The sequence below is a fragment of the Leptodactylus fuscus genome, chromosome 2 (assembly GCF_031893055.1).
Source record: "Leptodactylus fuscus isolate aLepFus1 chromosome 2, aLepFus1.hap2, whole genome shotgun sequence".
Taxonomy (NCBI): Eukaryota; Metazoa; Chordata; class Amphibia; order Anura; family Leptodactylidae; genus Leptodactylus; species Leptodactylus fuscus.
This window is the reverse complement of record NC_134266.1, coordinates 151,204,955-151,227,159: the sequence shown is the minus strand read 5'-3', so window position 1 is coordinate 151,227,159 and position 22,205 is coordinate 151,204,955. Positions and strand designations below refer to the sequence as shown.

Below are 22,205 nucleotides of genomic sequence, written 5' to 3'. Positions count from 1 at the left end.
ATAAGCAGTATACAGTGTACTCAGCTCTATACACTGTAGGAGTGGTGGCACTAGGTAAACTGCAGTCCTGCATGCATTCGCTTCCAGCCATATATCCACACCTTCAAAGGTTGTACAGCATACAACTTCAAAAAAAATTCTAGAGAAAAATAATATACAGGACTCCAACATCATAAAAACAGAAGCTGGCAATTTTCAATTTTAAGTTGCAAAAGAACTACATAAAAACAGATGGAGCAGAGGTCTTGGATTTCAGTCAGTGTCGGCAGGCCCCAGACAAAGAAGCATTGCTGAGGTGGACTGGGAATAAAGAGCAAGCTAAAGTAAAAAATCACTAGAAAAGACCAATCAATTATATAGTCTTCTGCAACCAAACCGAGTATCTAGTCAATAAGACACTGTTCATCTGTTACACTAATGTACATCTCCCTGACAATTATTAATACCCCTAACAGGCTGAAAGAGCCCCTCAGGAAGCAAGTTATCCAATTTCACAAGCCAGTGAAAGGCAGATCCCAGAACAGTTACATTCTTTATGGCTGTACAGTCATGCCATTGCAGATTTGTGGCTCTGTTCTGTCATCAGCGACTCCAGAGAGATTTCTCAATGTTATTCTTACAAGGAAGCACACAAACCATTTCTTCTGCATGTGGAGCAGCCTCCGTAATGAGCTCCATTTACATAATTCAATAATCCTAACCATCAGCTCTGAAATTAATTAACTGCAATCCTACTGGAAGAGGATCTAAGAAACCCTGTAACGGATTTAGGTTAAAGAGCGCCCATCATGCTTCCTCAATTGTCTACTTCAGTAAATACCTGAATTCCTCATAATTCTGGAACATATTTTCTTAGAAAGAGAGTTCTGTTATCCTTCCTAGAAATTGCTGAACAAATTGACAAATGGGTGTTGCCATTCTTCTTGTAAAGGGGTGTTTCACTACAGGCAGACAAAGTTAACATTGACCAAACACTGTGAAACTGTAAGGAACACCCAGCTGTTAATACCCAGTTAATTTATATAGAAACGTCTATTTATATAGAAACGAGGTTTTTCCAGAATCATAACTTAATGTCTATGGGAATGTTAGAGATAGTGGAGTATAGCACTTGAATAGCTATGCAAGGTGCATAAGCGACCAATTCATTCAAATGTAGTATACAGAACAGCTATTCTGAGGGTCCCAAGGGAGAGACCCCAACAGACAGAGACTTGTCACCCTGGGTATTTAAGGAGATTCGGTGCTTATTTTCTCTCCATTGCGTACCCATGTGAGTGCCACAATTTTTGTATCAGCGTTTACAGAGTGAAAAAGAAAAAGCAGCACACGCTATGAAATAAAATCAGAGACACATTAGAAGAGTCACCTTCCTCCATGGAAGCCTACTAAGATTTGTGCAAATAAAATCAGTAATACAACCATGTGTCTGAGCCCTGATTTAAAAGCTTTTATCGGCACTGGAGAAATCCACATTGTTAGAAAGCAAAGAAACTTGCAGCCTTATAATGTTAATTCATGTTTATCACGGCTACTCCACATATACAGGACAATGCTATAACTCTTCGGTTCCAGCTATGGTTTGGTCACACAGGATCACACATTCATCAGAGCAAGGAAGGAAATATCACGTGTAATGAGGCAGTGAGCATTCATTTACATGTATATGGGGGACTGCACTATTAACTACATGTTGGAAGTGATTTAGTGCTTCCAGACCTTCTGCAAATCCATCATAACAATGTTCTAAGGAATGCAAACAAAATTTAACTCTTTGGCTCTGGCCAGAGTTTCCTTTCCAATTCTAACATGGATTTGTTACACGTTTTCAACAAAATCTGCTGACAGCAGCTGTCAACTAACATTTATAGCCGGTTAAAACGTTGATGGAAGAAATTTTTAAATAAAATGGGCTGCCTCACCCCCACCCTTCCAAAATCAACTTAACTGGTGTGACTTAACACAATTATCTCTTATTTATGGGGGAAGAAAAGTGTAATGTCAATAAAATAAGTAGGTGACCCGATCATAAGAGCGAAATACAAAATGAGAGTCACTCTGATTAATTGCTATGGGCAACTAGGATAGCACTACCTAACAGCGCTGTGTATACAGTTATAGGGAAGATAAGGATGGTAATAAATCATTCCCGCCGCCTTCTTTGGCGAGTATGGCTGACACTAACATACCAGCATCAGAGTTAAACAGTCCCCAGCCATGACTGAAGGCAAAGCTTTGACAACAACTCACTTCAGCAGGGCTGCGGAGTACAATAAACAGCAGCAAATCTGCCCTTAAAATGGAGCTCTCATACTGTAATAAGAAAGCACCATATGTGATCCTGAAGAAGGGAGGGGGAGTGAGTCCTCTGTACTCCTCTTCTAGGATGGGGCAGGATAGTGATAACGCACTGCTGCATAATGGGGGTCACAGGAAACAGTGTGTGTACACAATGTGGTAGTGTATGCATGTGGTAAACGTGAGCATGCCCATGTACAGCTTGTGTCTGCAGTAACTTGTATATGCCCGAGTAATAAGTATATTTGTGCTTAATGTGTAATGCATCTGTGTGTATAATGTGTATATGCATGCGTAACTGTGTTCACATGTGTCAAGCTAGGTTCACAACACATATATTGCCCATGAATCCATTTAAGAACATGCATGAGGCATATAGTGAAAATGTGATGTGAACCTACCCATAGTCAATTACATTGTTCTGCTCATAGGTGTGGAACAATGAAACTGATATCATTTTAAAGAAGAAATAACGCAGCATGCAAATCATTTTATTAAAGCATTAATGATACAATCTGCAATGTAGCTTTGAAAAGAGTCTAAATGTGTATATTTTATGTATGTAGCAGAGGCATGAAACCTGTGGCCTAGGCCAGAGATATACATCCTGCACCTTAAAAAAAGGTAAGTGTGTGGATGCAGTCAGTATAAAGAGGGGATAAAAAAAAATACCAGATCAGATACCAACACCAAATTTGTCCATAAAAAAAGCAATGGGTTTACCTGCCATATACACACATTATGTAACTAGCGTAGCTAGAAATGCTGAAGTACATCATACCTCTAAATTGTTTAATCATGTTTTGATGATTTTCAATGGCTTCCTGTAAAATCATCTCAGGCTTGTCCATCTTCCATCGCCATTCAGTTCCCACTGGATTGGTATGATGCCTGAGATATAAAAGAAAAGGGCAAATTTACAAGTAGGAAGCCAACAAAAAAGGCAGCATATTCTCTGGTTCAGTGTTGATGTAAGAAAAGTGGTATATGAGGACTTATCCTTAGGATAGGCCAAGAGTATCAGATTGTAGGGGTCCAACTCTTCAGACACCTGACATTTAGGTTCTAAAATGAAATCTACCCTATTATTATCTATATAATACAGTGTAGTACATAACAACTGATCATCTCCAATAGAGGGCTGATGAGTGAAAAACTGGTTGGAAGCTAAAAGACTTTTAGAACTTTTAATCCTATGCCTGCCACAGTGCCCCAATAGGCAAAAGGATTTACTTGGTATACTTTGCAGTAAGGAAAATAAAGGCACCTTATATACAGACTTGAAAAATGTAGGAAAAAGTAGTTAAAATCCAGCCAATTATGCTTAATGAACAAAAAAGAATGAAAGCATAAAGCCTATACACCTACAAAATGCCTGAAAGAGCAAATTTCTCAATCTTCAACTTAGATCATCTTTATTAATGGCAATGACTACACTGATTAAAACAAAATGATAGATTATTTCAGGCAAAATACAATTACAGTCATTTAGGATCAGGTTTTAAGTCAATGCTCCTGCTTTTGACAAACCAGTCTCATATTGGAGGCGCTACAGAAAGCCATGACACGCTGTTGAAAGATGACATTGAAAGAACAAGGAGACATTCTTCTGCTTGTCTCAGCCAACCATGTATTAATCAATGTGTCCTACAAGTGAACTATTGGTTTTCTTATCAGATCAGATGTCTTTATGGCACTCTCCCAGAATTATCAGGAGTTGAGAAATATTGCAGAAAGCCACGTTACCAGAGGCCTCTGAAAAACATTACACGGAGCAACTTTCAGGGCTAGTTACTAGAAATATGCCCGGCAGCTACTGTCAGACCAGGAGGTAACTAACTAGCACTGAATTATTTATAGGTCCGTAGCATCTCAATAGCGATGTGTTATCGGTATTCATCCTGTCCACTGGAAGTAAGCAACCTAAAGTAACATCTCATTAAAGCAAAAAAAAAAACAAACCACACACACACACACACAAAAAAAAAATCCTCATCTGCCGAGACACGAAAACTGCTGACTATTCAGGCTCAAATATGTTACATTTCAGGTGCAGAATTGTGTGTCTACCTTATATATACAATGTGACTTTATTATATTGACAAAGCTCTTTACCCAAACACTGCAGTATGACTGACTGGTCTCTAGTTTATGTATAGGTACAGAACTGTCAATTTAGCAGAGCTGGTTGAGGAGGGGGCAGAGGGGGTCGCCCAGCACACACTTCTCTTGGCGCCAGCCTCTTTTTAAAACTGTTTTCTTTAAAAAGTTGCAGAAGTTTCTTTTTATTTTCAAGAGCCAAGCATGGCTCACTGCAATGGGCCCTTCAGTACCTTATGCTGGGTGTGCTTAGGGCTGCAAGAGACTCCTAAAAGGTTTCCATCTAACCCCTCAAAGACTCAGTGATCTTCAGTTCTTATTTCTTTCTCTCCACCTTCCAAAGCCATAGGGTTTTTGTTTTTTTTTCCCCAGGACAAACCGTTCTTCATAATGGCACTATTTTGTTTTCTGTACAATATACTAAAAAGATGGAAAAAATTCAGTATGGGACGGAAATGGAAAATTAAAATGAAACCTGAAAATAAATTGTACAATTTTTTTTTTTCTTTTTGCGATTGAGGGAGTTTTCAAGCCTTCACACCTTTATAAAAATTTAAAAAGTTACGAGTCAGAATGTAGTGAGACAAAAAAATTTTTTCAGATTTCTATGAATTGTGCTTCGAAAGAGGGTTTTTTTGTGTGGGGCCAGTTTTTATTGATATTTCTTCAGATATTTCATCAGTTGTTCATTTTTTTTTTTCCACTAGAGCAGTTACTGTATGAAAGAATTATTTTAATACTTTTATAGTTCAATGAATTTCAGACACACGGATGCCTAAGGCTAGGTTCAGACTAGCATTGGTCTCAGTTGATCAGGTCCACAAGGGGGACTAGAACGACAGAGAACCTGTCTGCTAAAACAGACTGTCCGCACAGGACTACTCTCAATTTTTGGTGGAATCTGGGGCAGAGACTATTGCAGTTGAGAACCTAGACTAACGTGCTTATTTTTATCAGTCCGTGTGGAGGGGGAGGGTAGAGGAGGGGGGAGAATTAAAACTACAAAATTTTACTTCTTAACATATTGTACAATTCCTGCACTTGTATCATAGGGCAGACTGGTGCCTATTCTTGTTAATGGAGCTGGCTGCCACTGTGTAGTACAATAAACATATACTAATGATAGCCAGAATCCTACCGAAGGCTCACAGGCCGATCATAGCAACAGTTTACTGCCTGACAACACCACTCTGGCAAGCAACAATCCTGTATTATAATGAGGTGCCTATTTACTGCAACTGTTTAGATACCATGGTCAATTATGGCTAAGGCACCTAAAGGGTTAACAGACTCGGTCGGTGCAGTCATTGATAAAAGCTGTTAGCAGTGGATGCCTTCTTTATAATGAAGCTAGCACCCGTCATGTATGGAGAGGATTCATCTCATCTATCTATAGTTTTGCTTTGAGATCATGATGTAGGTTTGTGACAAGTAGTTGCGGTGTTAAAAGGGATTCTTGAATTTGTGGGTTTGATACCGTCCAGAAAAGCTGGACACATTACAACCATGCGTGGGGCTTAACTGTTCAACCTTCTTGCAGGATCACCAGAGAAGAAACTAAGCATTACACAACAACCATCCAAATTCAATGTCCTGTTTGCGTAATGCAGTGCAGGAAAAGTCTACTGGAGTGAAAGATACAATAAACATAACGTCTAACATGCTTGTGGTGGACATCCTTTCATTTTATCTCTAATGTCGAAATAAAGTTTTTTGTACTTTTATTACATTGAGCATTCGTGTCAGCTTTTTTTGGTTTTTGTCTGGAGTGAAAGATACTCCTTGCAACTACTCTAGAATACCTCTATTAATTCACATTTCCTTAATAAAATACATGCACTGCAAGGTTTACCTCCAGCAGAAAACACATTTGTTAGCACAAGCCAGACTGGGCGTAGTTTCCATACATCTGTGACTCTCAATTCCATAAAATGTGTGCTTGTAGCAGCCTCCTCTTCCTCGCAGCATAGACTAGAAGAAGGAAAAAAAATATATATTTAATATTTATTTTTTAAATATATTTATAAATATTTAATATATAATTAGTACAACTATACTGTTAACATTCACACATACTTGTTTTTGGATGTGAAGTCACATGTTTTACAAAATAATGGGATTTTCCCACATCTTGGACAATTATGGCGTTTTAATAGTCACAGATGGAGCCATCAAACTTGTGGAGTTACACTATTGCTTAGACAACTTTTAAATTCAGTTTATGCTATGTTCACATCTGCGCTGCTGTGTCCATTGTACTAGCCAGTCAGAGGACTAGAACAATGAACATTAAAACGTTAAAACAATAGACTCCCAATGACTACAATAGAATTCGTCAGGCCCCATCAGGTTTCAGTCGAATTTGCAGCACTTTTTTTTTTTTTTTTTTTTGACTAGTTTTTATTGAAAATTTTTAACATGACAAATAAAAGAACATTGGTGAAAAATATGCAAAAACAATAGGGGGCAGGAACATTGCCAGTCCCGCAGTATAAAACAATGTAATAAATCACAATAGAAAGGTACAATGAAGAACAAGAGTACAAAAGTGGAACAAACACACAGAGACAAAGAGGAGGGGAAGGGGGTGGGGGAACTGGGGAGAGGGGTACTAGGTCACAGGCCTCACATGGCACAATAGGAATTCCAAGGGAACCAGACAGATTTGAAAGCATCTAAATTATTGTTAAGGCTGGCCATCAGGGATTCAAGGTTCCGCACATCCTTAATGTGGGCCAAGAGTTCTGTAGTAGAAGGAGGGGCTGGGCTCCTCCAATGCTTGACAATGAGAGTTAGCAGCCGTGCAGAGGTGAAGAAAATCTGGAAGCCTTGCTGCCGAGGTGCCTGGGAGGGAGGTTCAAGATATACGTAAGGGGATCTAAGGGGACACCTTGTAGGAAGAGAGAGTCAGTTAATGTTCTGACCTCCTGCCAAAAACCCATAATAAGGGGGCAGGTCCAAAATATGTGATACAGGGTACCTACAGCAGTGTTACAACGCCAACACTGCATAGGAAGGGCAGGGTTCAAAGCATGAAGGAGGGCCGGTGTATGGTACCAGTGCATCAAAAGTTTATATTGCGTTTCCCTAAAAGTTATGCACTGGAAAGATTTCTGAGCTCGTGAGAAAACAATCTGCCACTGTCCCTGGGAAAGAGATACACCCAGTTCTTCCTCCCATCTAGACATATATCGATGTCGGATGAGAGAGCTGAGCGTCTGACAAGAGAGAAGATGATACACAGAGGAGATGAAGCCTCTGGTAGAGGTGCCTGCACGGCAGATCCTTTCGAAGGCCATGGGGAGAGAGACTTTGGAAGATCCATGGAAAGAGCGGATGAAGTGAGCAACCTGAAAATAATGGAACCATTCGGACCTAGGAAGATCCATATTGTCCACAAAATAGTCAAAAGGCCTGAGCTCCAATGACACCGGATCTATCATGTCAGCAATGCGAAATAAACCCACTCTGGACCACACTTTGACCGTATCGGAAGACAAGCTAGGGGGCAGGAGGGGGTTGTAAAGGACGGAGACCATCAACAAGCGTGGGGACATTAGAGAGAACAGAGTTTTACAGGCCGAGCAGATGGAGCAGGTGAAGCAGATGGGGCTTTGCAGCACTTTCAACGGTCACTGCAACAGTGTCCCCACACAGACTCCAACGCAGATATGAACCCAGCTATAGTCTATCAAGAATGTACTAATTTGTCCTCTATTGATATATGGAATTTTAAATTGCAATGCCTTCAGATTACAACACCCAATTTTGCTACTAAATATAAAGTGTGTACCTTTAATATATAGATAGATAGATAGATAGATAGATAGATAGATAGATAGATAGATAGATAGATAGATAGATAGATAGTTTTTAATAAAACACTGATATATTAAAATAAAACTACTACTCTAATACTATAGCAGAAACAGAATTTGAGTGATAGAATTTCATGAATTTCTACTCTGAGACATCTAAAATATGACTATGTCCCATTGTGCAGATCTCTCATGGGGATACAATATATATTCCTTTAGGGGAGAGTGAGGGATTTTGTATTTCATAGGCACCATAGTACTCAGCTGATGCTACGTCCTGCTGCATTCTTTCAGATCTAAAGAGGATGCTGGGGAAAAGCAAAGATTACTGGGTGCTGCTGACACTATAACAATCGGGAAGTTTAATATTTGTATCAAAAACTGGGGGCAGCACGATGGCCAATACCATTGCCTTACATTGCTGAGGTTCACGGTTTGAATCTGGTCAAGGGCAACATCTGCAAGGAGTTTGTATGCTCTCCCCATGTTTGCGTAGGTTTCCTCTTGGGTACTATGGTTTCTTTACACACCCCAAAGACATACTGATAGGTAAATTGTCTCCCTGTAAAAATAAATGACCCTGTACTGCAAACACTAACTTCCCCTACTCCACAATGTTCCCTGCGCTTTAAGTCTCAGTGCGGAAAAAGAAAAACGCATTACAATTGTTTGTCATGGTCAAGTTTGTCATTTCTGATTTCTGACACAGTGTTTCGATACTGAAATAATGTCTTCATTGGGAAATACTCAACAAAAGGTCAGTCAATCAGATGTGGAAAAGCATCGTCATGTTGGGGACATTAAAGGGTCCTCATAAGAGTATGTTGCAGAGTTCCAAATTAAATAATTAACAGGCCTAGATGGGTTACCACCCATTGGGCCTGGAGAAGCCACACACACACACACACACACACACACAGCTGATAGTGTATCAAGTGAGTTCTGATTTTATTATAAGAAAAAGGTAGTTTAAATACATTACAGACAAAGAGCTGGCTTGGCTATACTAATTAGTACAATCATGATTGGTTATAGAGATATAAGACAAGCCTGGCACATGGCTATTGGCTGAGGCTCATTATAATCTGCATCTCATTATAACTTTCCACACTGGGATGGACTTTCCCATGAAACAAAGAAGGATTCAAAATACTTATGTGTGAGCTAACATCCCAGACTGTCTATATGTATATATCATGGCAAAAGAGATAAGATGACATGTTCCAACTTAATTAACAATGAGCTACATAGATTGTGTCTGTACACACTCTAAGTGACCTTCATATACCATAAAATATGACAAAGTGCCCAGATACCAAAAGATTAATACTTTTGTTGGTTATGTGTCCATATATCATGTAAAGGAGATAAGAGATATACAAAGTCAGCTGCATCTTCTCAAAATGAGGCCCTTGAGAGATAATGATTAGCAACCTATGCATTAACGTTCATTATCACATTCCTTAAAGTCTAACAAAGGGCCTCCTTGACTTAAGCAGAAAAATACATACTTATGTGAAAGAGTACAAGATGGCTGCCAAAATACAAAGATGGAGGACTTAACTCTAACAGTCAAGAAGTTAGAGATTTTTTATTTATTTTATATCTCACATATACAGTATGAAACTAGTCATTTCTTCACAGTCCTTCACCAGAGGTGGATGAAAATTCTTGTACCTTGTATTTACTTAATTTCAGATGGTCAAATACTACAGTAAATGGTTCCAGCATATTGTACATATGCAAGAAAAAATCTACAATTAAACAGAGGTGTTCATTAAAGCAAATACCTTTGTCCAGCGGCACAGCTTAACACCTGAATGGCTTCCGATCAGTCTGTAACCTGGAAAGCAAGACAATGAATTCAGTGCAAAAATTGTAATCTGCTGGATAACCACTCTCTAAGCAGCTATTACTGGCGTGCAAGGTCAATCAATTATCCTGGCACTTTTCTCTCTCCTCTTCTGAATTAAATCTGCAGAGCTCTTGGATTTATCAGTCATACTATTCTCTATTATTTTAATGTGGCAGTAGAATCTACATAAACAAGCAAAGGACATGCTATAGACCACTTATAGAAGTGTCAAGATGACAAGTTATTAGTTATGGACCTAAATAAGTTATCAAAAATCAGCATCTCATTACACAAGTTGTACAACTTCTAAATCATATGATTAACAAAAGATAATTCCATGAAAAGTAAAGTGAAGAGCGCTGCAGGCGCTTCCCCGCAGCTTCATTATTTACCATAATTCATGAACAGCATGTCACGCTAATTTAAATATGGAGTAGATCTAATTAACAAGCCGCGCAGAAAAAGCCAACATCTGGAGGTGAGACTTGCGTTACTGCAAGAAGTGCACTGGCATTTACACAACACTCGGAAAGGTTATTCAATCAAAAGGTGGAACGGTATATTAAGATAGACATAATCATTTAACCAAATGTTACTCAGAAAGGACCTTTCACCACCTCCAACTCTTTGCTTGCTTTGATAATTCTGGAGCAGCATCAACATTCAGCAGCAATCATTTCTGTTAGTTTCAGCCCAACCATACGCTCTATTGTGGATTGAACAGGCCTTAGCGGGGCAGATAGACCAGGATCGCCCACCTGACAGTCAGAAATGATTGTTCAGGAACAATCGGAGCTAGAAAAAAAACAAAAAAAACAAAACAACAACACTCCAACTGTGCTGGAATGTAGGAGCGTTGCCTATTACAGAATACAAAAAGTTGCCAGTGAAAGGTCCTCTAAGTTCTTCCCCAATATAGCCAGTCTGTTCTAATGGATCCGATTCCAAAGACGACACTAGAATATTATTTCAACACTTGTTATACTTGGTCTAAACTCCACAGTGATAGTGGGGCTTTGTAACTTCTTTCTCGGAAAAAAGAAATTTGCATCACCTAACAGATATTAACTAGAGATGAGCGAACACTGTTCAGATCAGCCGATCCGAACAGCACGCACCCATAGAAATGAATGGAAGCACCTGTGAAGCCGGCCGGCCGCCGGCAAAGTCAGCATCACAGGTGCTTCCATTCATTTCTATGGGTGCGTGCTGTTCGGATCGGCAGATCCGAACAGTGTTCGCTCATCTCTAATATTAAAGGGATTCTACCACTAAAACACTTTTTTTTCTAGTTACCACGTCGGAATAGCCTTTAAAAAGGCTATTCGTCTCTTACCTGTGGAAGTGCTCTCCGCCGCGCCGTTCGTTCAAAATACCGGTTTGTACCGGTATGCTAATTAGTTCTCTCGCAGCGATGGGGGCGTCCCCATCGCAGGAGCAGCGATGGGAGCGTCCCCATTGCAGCTCTAAAACCGACCGCAGTGCCGCCTCTCTGGTCTTCGGTGTCCTCCCCTTGCCTCTTCAGCGTCTGTCGGACGCCTGCGCAGTATGCTCTCTGTTCGGCGAAGCTTGCCGAACGTACTGCGCATGCGTGAAAGTGCGGTCCCAGCCATAGTGCGGGCACCGCACTTTCGCGCATGCGCAGTACGTTCGGCAAGCTTCGCCGAACAGAGAGCATACTGCGCAGGCGTCCGACAGACGCTGAAGAGGCAAGGGGAGGACACCGAAGACCAGAGAGGCGGCGCTGCGGTCGGTTTTCGAGCTGCAATGGGGACGCCCCCATCGCTGCTCCTGCGATGGGGACCCCCCCCCCCCCCCCATCGCTGCGAGAGAACTAATTAGCATACCGGTACAAACCGGTATTTTGAAGGAACGGCGCGGCGGCGATCACTTCCACAGGTAAGAGACGAATAGCCTTTTTAAAGGCTATTCCGACGTGGTAACTAGAAAAAAAAGTGTTTTAGTGGTAGAATCCCCCCCCCCGTATTCAGTAGAACTCTGCTGACAATAGTTGAAACTATATTTTGCCAGCACTAGTATGAACATTAGGTAAGCTGATGAAATCTGCTGGAGATACCAGTGCCTAAATTAAAACTAATGGGAATTTCTTTCCTTTAGCAACCAAAACTTGAGATGGATTTGATGTTTAGTCAGACGTAAAGTAGATAATTGGAAAAGTGTCTTTACAGTGAAATAATGGACAGCACAAAGCACATTAGAAACATTGAGCAGACTTCATTAGAGTTGCTCCATACTTTCCTTAATTAACAAGAAAAAGGTAAAGTGGGCGTTAGAACAATTCTGTAATCCATGATGCACATTAGATAAAGGAGACTTGTTTAAAAAAAAACACACACACACACACACACACACACACACACACACACACACACACACACCAACCACCACCACCTTTGGAGACTATCCAGACTTGACAATAATTTGCCCTATCAAAATAAAGAGGTTGTTCCTTTTATAGCTCAGTATCTATTTTTAACAAAAAATAACAAAAAAAAAAAAAAATGAGGTAAATAAGTCATGTTGAGACGCACTTACACGGCAGATTCTGCAGTGCAATTTGTCATGCAAAATCCACACCAGAAAGCTTCTTGCTGGTAGCAAAAGTATTTCCTTCTCCCATTTTCTTCATTGGGAGTTTTAGGCGGCATCTGCCTTTTGATCAAGCTGGATGCTATCGGAAAATGAAGCCATCCATTGGAAGTAATGGGGGGGGGGGGGATGTTAGTGTGGAGGTTTCTGCTACATTTACCTGCCTTTACAGAGCAACAGTAAGCGTCTGCATTACATTAAAGACTGCCAGGTAACTACTTGTACAGGCTGAGAGCCACCAGCATTTGCAACGTTTCTTAGATCATAGGAGTAATAAATACTCCATGGACTGCCCATCAGTGATTCATTATGTAATATGAATACTTGAAAAGTGTTTATTATAACATTATTCTAAACCTAGACGAGAATAAATTCCATGTATATGCTTAATTAAAAAGTGAATGTCAGTTTAGCGTTCTCCCCTGTGCAAAGACCTCAAATTATACATCTATTGAACATTACGGCTGTATATTATGACTGCATACTGCAACTCTGCAGTGACATGTCATTCACTAGAAGCATCTTAACATCTGTCATTGTACCACAGGAGAGTGTTCTCAGTAACACGGCCACGGCTATTCTGTACATCGGCAACAATTTGGATCTTACATATGTGCCCAAGAAAACAGGCCCCGCCACAGTCTAGGTAAGTCCAGACGGTAAACTAGATAACATTCTGATCGAGATGGGACATAAGTAGTGAGCACAGTCAAAGATATATTAACTGTCCTGCCAAAGTGATACCGGTAGATGTCAGACAGCAAGACTGCAAGAACCTCAGGAGATGGCATGCTAGAATCAAGATCCTCAGGGTCCCCCCCGAGGATGGCTGTTTAGCAGACGATACGCGTGGGAGATTGCGGTGGATCTATCATTTGGTAGGCATTATTATCTTTAGTGACATTTATAGTATGTAGGTATTTTCTATAGTGACTTATATTATGATTTACATTGTCTCTGTTGTATGACCGGTCTGCATATTTTCACGTTATATTTATATATATTGATCACAAATCACGTGGTAACTTGCATCAATATAATCTATTCATTGTTTTTCTGTTCTTAGATTTCAGACTTGGCTATTGTTTGTATAGATTGTAGGGTTGTATTGGCAGGGTCAGATTCATAGTTGGTGTGGTCTATTCAAGTCTGTGTGTGAAGTATATAATCTATTACAATCTTTTCCTGCCATTTTCTAGATTCCACTGTCTGGTTTTCTTGTAATTGTTTTTAAACTTTTTTTTTTTTTTTTTTGTCAAATAAAGATTTGTTATACGTTTTATATATAACTGGGTTGAGCGCCTTCTTTTTAGCCATGTGCTTTTCTTTCTCTGTTCATAATGTTGGCACCATGCTAATAATGGAGTGTACCCCTGAGAGTCAACCCCCTTTAAATTATAAAACCAAAAGCTACGGAATCTGAACCAAACAGCAGAGCTGCTACTGATCCAGCCACCTTATTTCGTGATAAAGGGCTTGTGCTGATGTAGCCATTTGGTGAAGTATCAAACCTGGATCATTGATCAATGTGAAAATAATGAGCTTCGAGTGGCATTATCAGCTGAATAATGTCTGCTCTCTGACTACCAAATTCCACATCAACTTTGAATCAGATAAAAACACCGAAAGTCGATCTGAAATCTATTACCATTTTGGGCACGTTCTGACTTTCATCATCTCAACCACAGAAGCACACAATGGATGGTAAACTACACAGACATGTTCTCAAAAATTAAAGAGGCAATGAACTGACTTTGCCAAGTGTAAATCTGCCATCTTTAACAAGGGGGGAGTAAAATGTAAATTTATACAAAATATTTATCTTTTAAATTTCTATTAGTACGCTTACTGCAGTAAATCTAAGGGTCAGTTCACACGCGAACTGCCCGCGCGGGTTTTGACACGGAGAGAGACGCGGTGAGCCGCGTCTCTCTCTTGTCAAAACCCGCCTGCCGTGACCATCGCGGTCGCAGCTTTCCCCTCTGCTGTTGGCTCAAATGAATGAGCCGACATAGGAGGGAGCTGCCGGGGGCGGAAGCCGCCTGAAGAAAGGACATGTCCTTTCTTTTCTCCGCTAGCGGCAGCCCGCCGCTAGCGGAAAAAAAAAAGCCCGGTGGTCTACATAGACCACCATTGTAAAGGGGCGGATTTTGAAGCGAAATCCGCTGTCAAAATCCGCCCCTTTGTTCACGTGTGAACTAGCCCTAAAGGTTTAGCTAATCCTCCAGCAAGCCCAGTATCACTGCATAAATCTACTTTTGCTTTGGTAAATCATGACTGGTCATCGGAGTGACTTTCAAAGACAAAAAAAAAAAAAAAAAAAGACACCAAGCAGCAGACCATAGTGTAGATCTGTCATACTATACTCAAAAAAACACTAAATAGTATATATACTGAAGATCGGCCTGTATGGCCCCTCACCTGAGGTAGTTGTGAGTATGTCATAACAACAAAATGTAGTTAAAAAAAAACGGTGAGAGGTGGCAGCAACCGATATGAAACACCCTGGGATGGACATTCAATGCCAGGGATCCAGAAGAAAAAGAAATCAGTTGCGCTCACAGGTGGGGTGGAGTGTGACAAATCCAATTGAGGCGCAGATGGATAACCACGTCTTCTTTATTGTAAAATAGCAAGTCACAACGCGTTTCAGGGATCAACCTCCCTTTTATCAAGTGCAAACAAATTACTAGCCTGGTGAGCACGCAGAGAATGTCAGTGATAAAGGGGAGGTTGATCACCGAAACATGTTGTGCCTTGCTATTTTACAATAAAGAAGATGTGGTTATCCATCTGCCTTTCAATTAGATTTGTCACACTCCACCCACCTGTGAGCGCAACAGATTTCTTTTTCTTCTGGATCTGAGTGACTTTGGCATTATTAAATTCAACCACACCAAGCAAATCTTTTGCAACAACATCAGCATGTATAACATGCATGTATAACATGCATGCAGATCATGCAACAGATTTGCTCCTTCACAATGAAAAGTAAAATGTACAAAAAAATAAAAATAATTAAAAGATGACATGTCACTTATTTACATGTGAAAATTTATGTAGGACACGAATCAGGTGATTCTTGCTGAAGTCCACCTGCAGGATTTCTTTACAGTCCCTCTGCTGATATCAACATTTGTAAGGTAAGTTGTGGGCAAAATCCACAGTCATGCAGCAGATAAGACCACAACAGCTTATTTTGCAATACCAGTTTTAGCATGTTACATAGTTACATAGTAGATGAGGTTGGATAAAGACATTAGCCCATCAAGTCCAACCTATAACCCTACAATCCCTACAGTGTTGATCCAGGGGAAGGCAAAAAACCCCATGAGGCTCATGCCAATTGCCCTATTTCAGGGGAAAAAATTCCTTCCCGACTCCCAATCTGGCAGTCAGTATAAAACCCTGGATCAACGTGTCCTTAAAATCTAGAGACCGGAATGCCAGCTTCTATAGCCGAGGCAGAGGGGTCTTTGGAGGGTGACGGCGGGGATTTGGGGTGAGTGACCCACATTTAAAGTAGCCTATCATTCCTTCCTGGCAAGTAAGTGTGTGTGTGTGTGTGTGTGTGTTTGTGTATGTGTGTGTGTGTGTGTGTGTGTGTGTTTGTGTATGTATGTGTGTGTGTGTGTGTGTGTGTATGTGTGTGTGTATATGTATATGTGTGTATGTATATGTGTGTGTATGTGTATGTGTAATTTCACCAAAATCCATTCAGCCGTTTGGCTGTGATTGAGGAACAAACATCCGAACACACAAACACACAAATCCACAAACATTCACCTTTATAATATTAATAGGATTTATTTTAGTTTTGTTATATTATTATTAGATATAATATTTTATAATACTGGTCAGAAATTGGGTCATCCCAATGTACAGATAATGTACTATTGATTTATGCAAATTTTTTTGAAAGGTTATATGTGCTTTAAAGGTCTTGAAAAGGCCCTTTAAAAACAAAAAGCTAAAAAGTGGTACGATGTTGTATTTTCAAACCAGCATTCAGACCTTGCACAGACACAATGCGCAGTGGGATGCATAGCTGTAAAATGAAGCCACGTTTCTTAAGAAAATTAAGTGCTTTACAATTCCTTTCCATAACAGAGCAGCTGCTTTGGCTGAAAGTGATTGATGTAAAATCATTTAAAATCACACAAACAGGTGTTTTCTCTGGGAAAAAAAATGTACGGGAGAAGAGAATGAAATCTAAAGGGGGGAAAAAAAATGGGGAAGTGATCATAATGAGATCATAACAACTGCGTAAGACACTGGTCTACTGGATTTTATAGTTATTACATTGCACAATGTAAATTCCCAAATCACAGACCTGTTAAACCAGGAAAAAAGGCAAGTTTTGTATATATTCATTTATTCGTCACTCGCAATGATCAACATCGGCCTGTCATAAGCCCACGCAAGACAAGCTTTAATTACTGAAGGTAAGAGAGCCGTATAGATCACCCAATCACACCATTGCTATTTGCTATGCTAGAAGAAAAAAAAGAGGCAAACTAAAAACAGACTTTCTGGCAATGGACAAAGTATATTTTGTGAGTCACCATTTTTAATGAAAGGTCCATTCTAGGGCTGGACATTTAATAGAAAAATTTAAACTGACTGTCAATCCAGATGAAATGAAGAAAAAATTTTGGAGAGAAGTCCTCAGTAGTTGATACCTTTTTTAATGGCTACACGGTACAAAGACATATGTCAATCCAGATAGCAAACATGATTTTACATTTACAAGTATTTGCCTGCAGTTTCATTTGGACTGCATATGTCCGAATCAGAACTACTATTATACTCTGGGGGTCTCTTCAGATCCCAAACTATAATTAGCAGAGGCCAGGGGAGACTGTCAAACATAAAAACCTGTGTTACTCACCTCCCCTTGGCTCCAGTGCAAGTTTAAGTTTTCTTTTGGACTCCTGAATAACTGTGAGTGGGCCTCAGTGGTCATGTTATGTCATGACACAAAGACATAAGCGTGGCAACAAATCTCACGAGGTTCTTCTAACACAAATTCATAATTGAAAGTGAACATGTTTTACTGGGCATGGTGTAAAATAATTACCTTTAACCCCATAAAGACCAAGCCAGTTTTTGTGTATCTGTTTTTTTTCCTCCCCACCTTCCAAAAGCCATAATCAGTTCACAGAAACATATAGTGGCTTATTGTTTGCGGGACAAATTGTACTCTAATAGCACCATTCAATATTCCGTACAATGTACTAGGAAGCATTTTTGGACACGGGGATACCTAACTTGTATGCGCTTCACAGTAGTTTTTTTTTTTTTTACTTTAATGTTTTCTATGGAAAAGGAAGGGGGGGGGGGGGGGGGAGTTGAATTTTAGATTTTACATTTTTTATTTAATCCTTTAATTATTAGACTCCCTAATGGTCTTGAATCCCAAGAAGGTCTGATACCTAATGCAATGCATTGCAGAATACCAGCATTTCTATGACATATTGCATAGAGTATCCTGCAATACACGTATATGAAAGACAAGCCTGGCTGACATGACAACAGATCACAGACCCCAGGCACTGGGGTCCTTAATGCCCATGCGGGCAATGATCGTGGACATTAGCGCCAGGCCTTTGCTGTATAATTCAGCAAAGACCCAGCATCTATGGAGACAGCTCATTTAAATACCCGACGTTTGCAGTAATAGTACAGCAGATGTCGGGAAGGGGTTAACTTCAGCATAAATATGTAGACAGTCTGATAGTCAGCCTTAGGCTGGAGCAGAAAGACAAGGACCACCCATCTGACTCCATAATTCTGGTGAGACTAACCGCAAAGATTGCTCAGGATGGTGGGGGTTAAGAAAAAAAATTCCAACTAGAATCATGCAGAATGATGAGGCTGATATATAAATCAGCTTTCAAAGATGACCTTTCACCACCTCCACCATGTACAGCTCTTTACATCAATTAATAGGGGTCGGTCCACTGACAGTTGGGATTCTTTTTCTTTTTTTAGCTTCCAGCAACCTGAGCAATTAATTCTGTTAATTTTGGTGCCTGATATACTATTCAGGTTCAGTGTAGGGGTGTAATTCTGAACTCTAACACTGGCTACCTCTGAATCACGCCTCCACGTCTGACACTACAGAGCTTAAATAGCACATCAGGCATCAAAACTACCTGTGCTTGAGAATGGTGGGAGCTAAAGGAAAAGAACTTAAATTGGTGGAGGTGGTGGAAGGTCCTACATATGGGTTACTGCACAGTACCACTTTTTACTGGAATAAATAGCCACTGTGCAGGATCACTGCTCCTATTCTACATATGTAAGAAATACCTAGTAACACTTCCCGTATTTCTGCCTATATGGATGTTATAGGCAAAGTACCATTGGTGGTTTTACATTACAGTTTAAGTTTGCTGTTGTGAGCCATCAGAGAATCAGCATAACAGACATAAAAATGCCAGATAAACGAAAAAAGACAGACTTTCCATCAGATGCTTGTAATGGGTGATACACCGCTCTCCATAGACTTAAGTAGAGAAAGCGTATCAATAAAGCCCAATTGGGGCTTTACCTTTGCTTGGATTGTCGCTTTTTACTCGAGAGTCACAAATTCACTTTGGACAGTAGTGAACCACTTTTGCAGGAAAATGTCATGATTGTTAATAAAATACCATCTCACTTGCTAAATCAAACCTCAGACACTACTTTATTAACAGCGAACTTCAATCACCATCCTAACCAGAACATGCACATAATTTCATGCATCATAAAAAGGATCTTAAACATCTACCTTGATTTATTAAATCACAGCATTACCGTGGAAGGAATGAAAAAAAAAAAAAAAAAGAAGTGTGTATACCAAGTAGAATATTTATGCCTTCAGTATTGGAGTAATTACTCAAAAATATCAGAGAAAAATCGATGGATTTAGTCTACCAAAAATAAAAAAATGTGCTTAAAAACAAAACTACAAGAAAGGAGCATGGAAGATGGAAGAAAGTGAGGAAGAAGTGAAAAAGAAACTTGTTCTGATATATTATAGTGTAAGGGGACAGATGAAAGATAACCAATACAACTCCAATGCTGACTTGAATAGCTAACTGAGGTTCTATAGTTTTCAAGACTGAGGGCATATCATTAGGATTAGCCACTAATATGCGAGTTACACCAGTTGGCTTCAATGGGGCTAAGCTGGAGTAGAAGAGAGAGCATATGCTATCGGTCTAGAAAAGGACAGACATTAACCTTGTTATAGTGTAGACAAGGAGCACCAGACTACAAATACACAACACGTTTTTATAATTATTGCTTCTATTTAACAGACCTACATCTATAGCGCCTAACTATGGTCTCTGACAGGTTAGGCTAAAACTGCGCAGTCCCATCCATGGATGGCCAAAGATTGCCACGCTGCATTCACCTGAAAAGCTGTGCAGCCTTTCAGCCATACAAGGGACCAGGTCATGTGGTCTTACTCTTAAAACTTTTAGGTCATAAATCAGAGAGATTAAAATGACATTTGATTGACAAAAGCGGACAGAAAAAAAAAAAATATGTAACTACCACATACTGAATATGTCCATTTGGGTTAGAGGGGTTGTCTGACCCCCAAATCGATTTTTCATTTGAAAACCTATCCGCATGACTGGTCATCAGTATATGATCCATGGAGTCTGACACCTAAATCCCGCACAGATCAGCTGTTCCAGCCAGAAGCTGCAGCAGTGGATGGAAAGCACATGTAGGCTGTCCTATTCAAGTGATAGAAGCGGCATTGCACTTTCCCCGATCCACTGCTATATAAAGGGACAGGACTGCTGCACTGCTCCTAGCTTTTGAACAGAAGAGCCTGCGTGTGCTCCCCATCCATTGCTATAGCTTCCAGCGCCTTAACGCTGCTGGAACAGCTGATCTGTGGGGATGAACAACCCCTTTAATATTCACTGTGAGAACACCGCAAAACGCAATGAGCTCCAGCCATTTCTAGTCTAGCTAATGTCAAATATACATATCATTAACCTGTTTATGCCTAGATTTCCATTTTTACAACTCAAAAATATATAACCTCCGGCATAAATGGGTTAAAGAAATCTGTAATATCTAGCCTAGAACGCATCTGTCACAGATAGCCTATAATAGAGGATCAGTGATGAAATCATCACTGATCCAAGTGTCCTAAGAGACACAGCATGCATGTGTCTTCCAGCCTATAGAGGAAGTTAGGCTATGCACACTCATAGCCCGACTTCCTCATTACCCAGCAGGATCAACCAGGTAACTTGGGGCTTTAGCAGCCTGGGGTTACTGGCCAGACCCCAGGCTGCATATTATAAATACCAGTACCCCCCGATCTAGCCGCAGGGGGTGCCAGGGACCCCAGAAAGATTGCGCAACCGCTTGGTTGCCACAATCATGTTTGATCATGGCATCCAAGGGGTTAAAACCCACATCAAAGCTCAGCTCCAATAGCTGTTTGACATAATTCTACTATAGGGCAGTCAGGAAGGACCTGTCAGTGCCGACATATTTTTACTATGGAACGATTGTTAAGGGATTACTGAGGTTACACTTTGAAACTGGTTTTCATGTTTAACATACCTTGCTTAGTAAGGGCCTCTTGGAGAGCAGGTGTAATCATTTCTCTTGGTTCCTCATTTGCTTTCTTGTCAGAGTTCTGCAGAGATCTACCTACAGTGCCCGACTCTTCATTGTTATCTTGGTCCCTCTAAGAAAATTAAAAGAAGCAGATTTTTTTTTAAGTATGCAATGGTCTTAGAGTGTTTCCCATCTAAAATTTAAAGGGGCTCTATTACTGGGAAAAGTCATTTTTAACTAATCACATCCAGATTGTCTCAATGGTTTCTGAATAAGTCCGTTTTTATTCATATGCTAATGAGCTTCCGGCCAGCACAGGAAGTTCCCAGCAGCACTCGTCTCTGCTATTATCTCCTATGTGTGTGCAAACAGGAAGCTGAGTCATCATCATCAGCAGCAGAAGCAGCCTCCCATAGGAAACAATAGCAAAGGGGAGCATGATGTATCACCAGTCCAATTAGCATATGAATAAAAATGGACTTATTCAGAAACCACTGAGGCAATTTACATACTAAAGGTAGGTGTGGGATAGACTTTCTACAGTCTATAAGTATACCAAAAATATAGCATGTATATCGGAGGAATAGGTACAGCCCATCATAACTAAATCCTACCTCCCTCCATAATTATGCCCTTCAAACATAGCATGTCTTCAACCACATACCTAAATACACAAACACAAAACTGGAAAAAAACAGATGGTTGTAGACACTCAACGTATCCAAATCAAGATTTAGTATAAAAATATACCTTTATTCACAAAATATTAAAAACATATTCATAAATACAAATACACAGATACTGGACAAATACTAGACAAATGCAAAATACCGTATGAAAAAGCCAACAGTACACATAGAAAGATCCTGCAGTGAAAAAATTATAAACATGTATAAAGTAAAAGAACTAAACCTGATGTGACACCCATAGAATACTAATAAATA

At 40.0% G+C, this 22,205-nt stretch overlaps 1 protein-coding gene across 1 annotated transcript in view; it reads right to left on the bottom strand.

Annotated features, from left to right (window-relative positions):
- LOC142195260 (S-adenosyl-L-methionine-dependent tRNA 4-demethylwyosine synthase TYW1-like) overlaps nucleotides 1-22,205 on the bottom strand; it is a 119,716-nt gene that overhangs the window by 55,167 nt on the left and 42,344 nt on the right. Inside the window, exons 8-11 of the mRNA XM_075264883.1 lie at nucleotides 21,265-21,391; nucleotides 10,007-10,059; nucleotides 6,251-6,369; nucleotides 3,080-3,189 (exon numbers count right to left, since the gene is read on the bottom strand). Coding sequence (XP_075120984.1) covers nucleotides 3,080-3,189; nucleotides 6,251-6,369; nucleotides 10,007-10,059; nucleotides 21,265-21,391 — 409 coding nt within the window. The remainder of the gene's footprint in view (nucleotides 1-3,079; nucleotides 3,190-6,250; nucleotides 6,370-10,006; nucleotides 10,060-21,264; nucleotides 21,392-22,205) is intronic.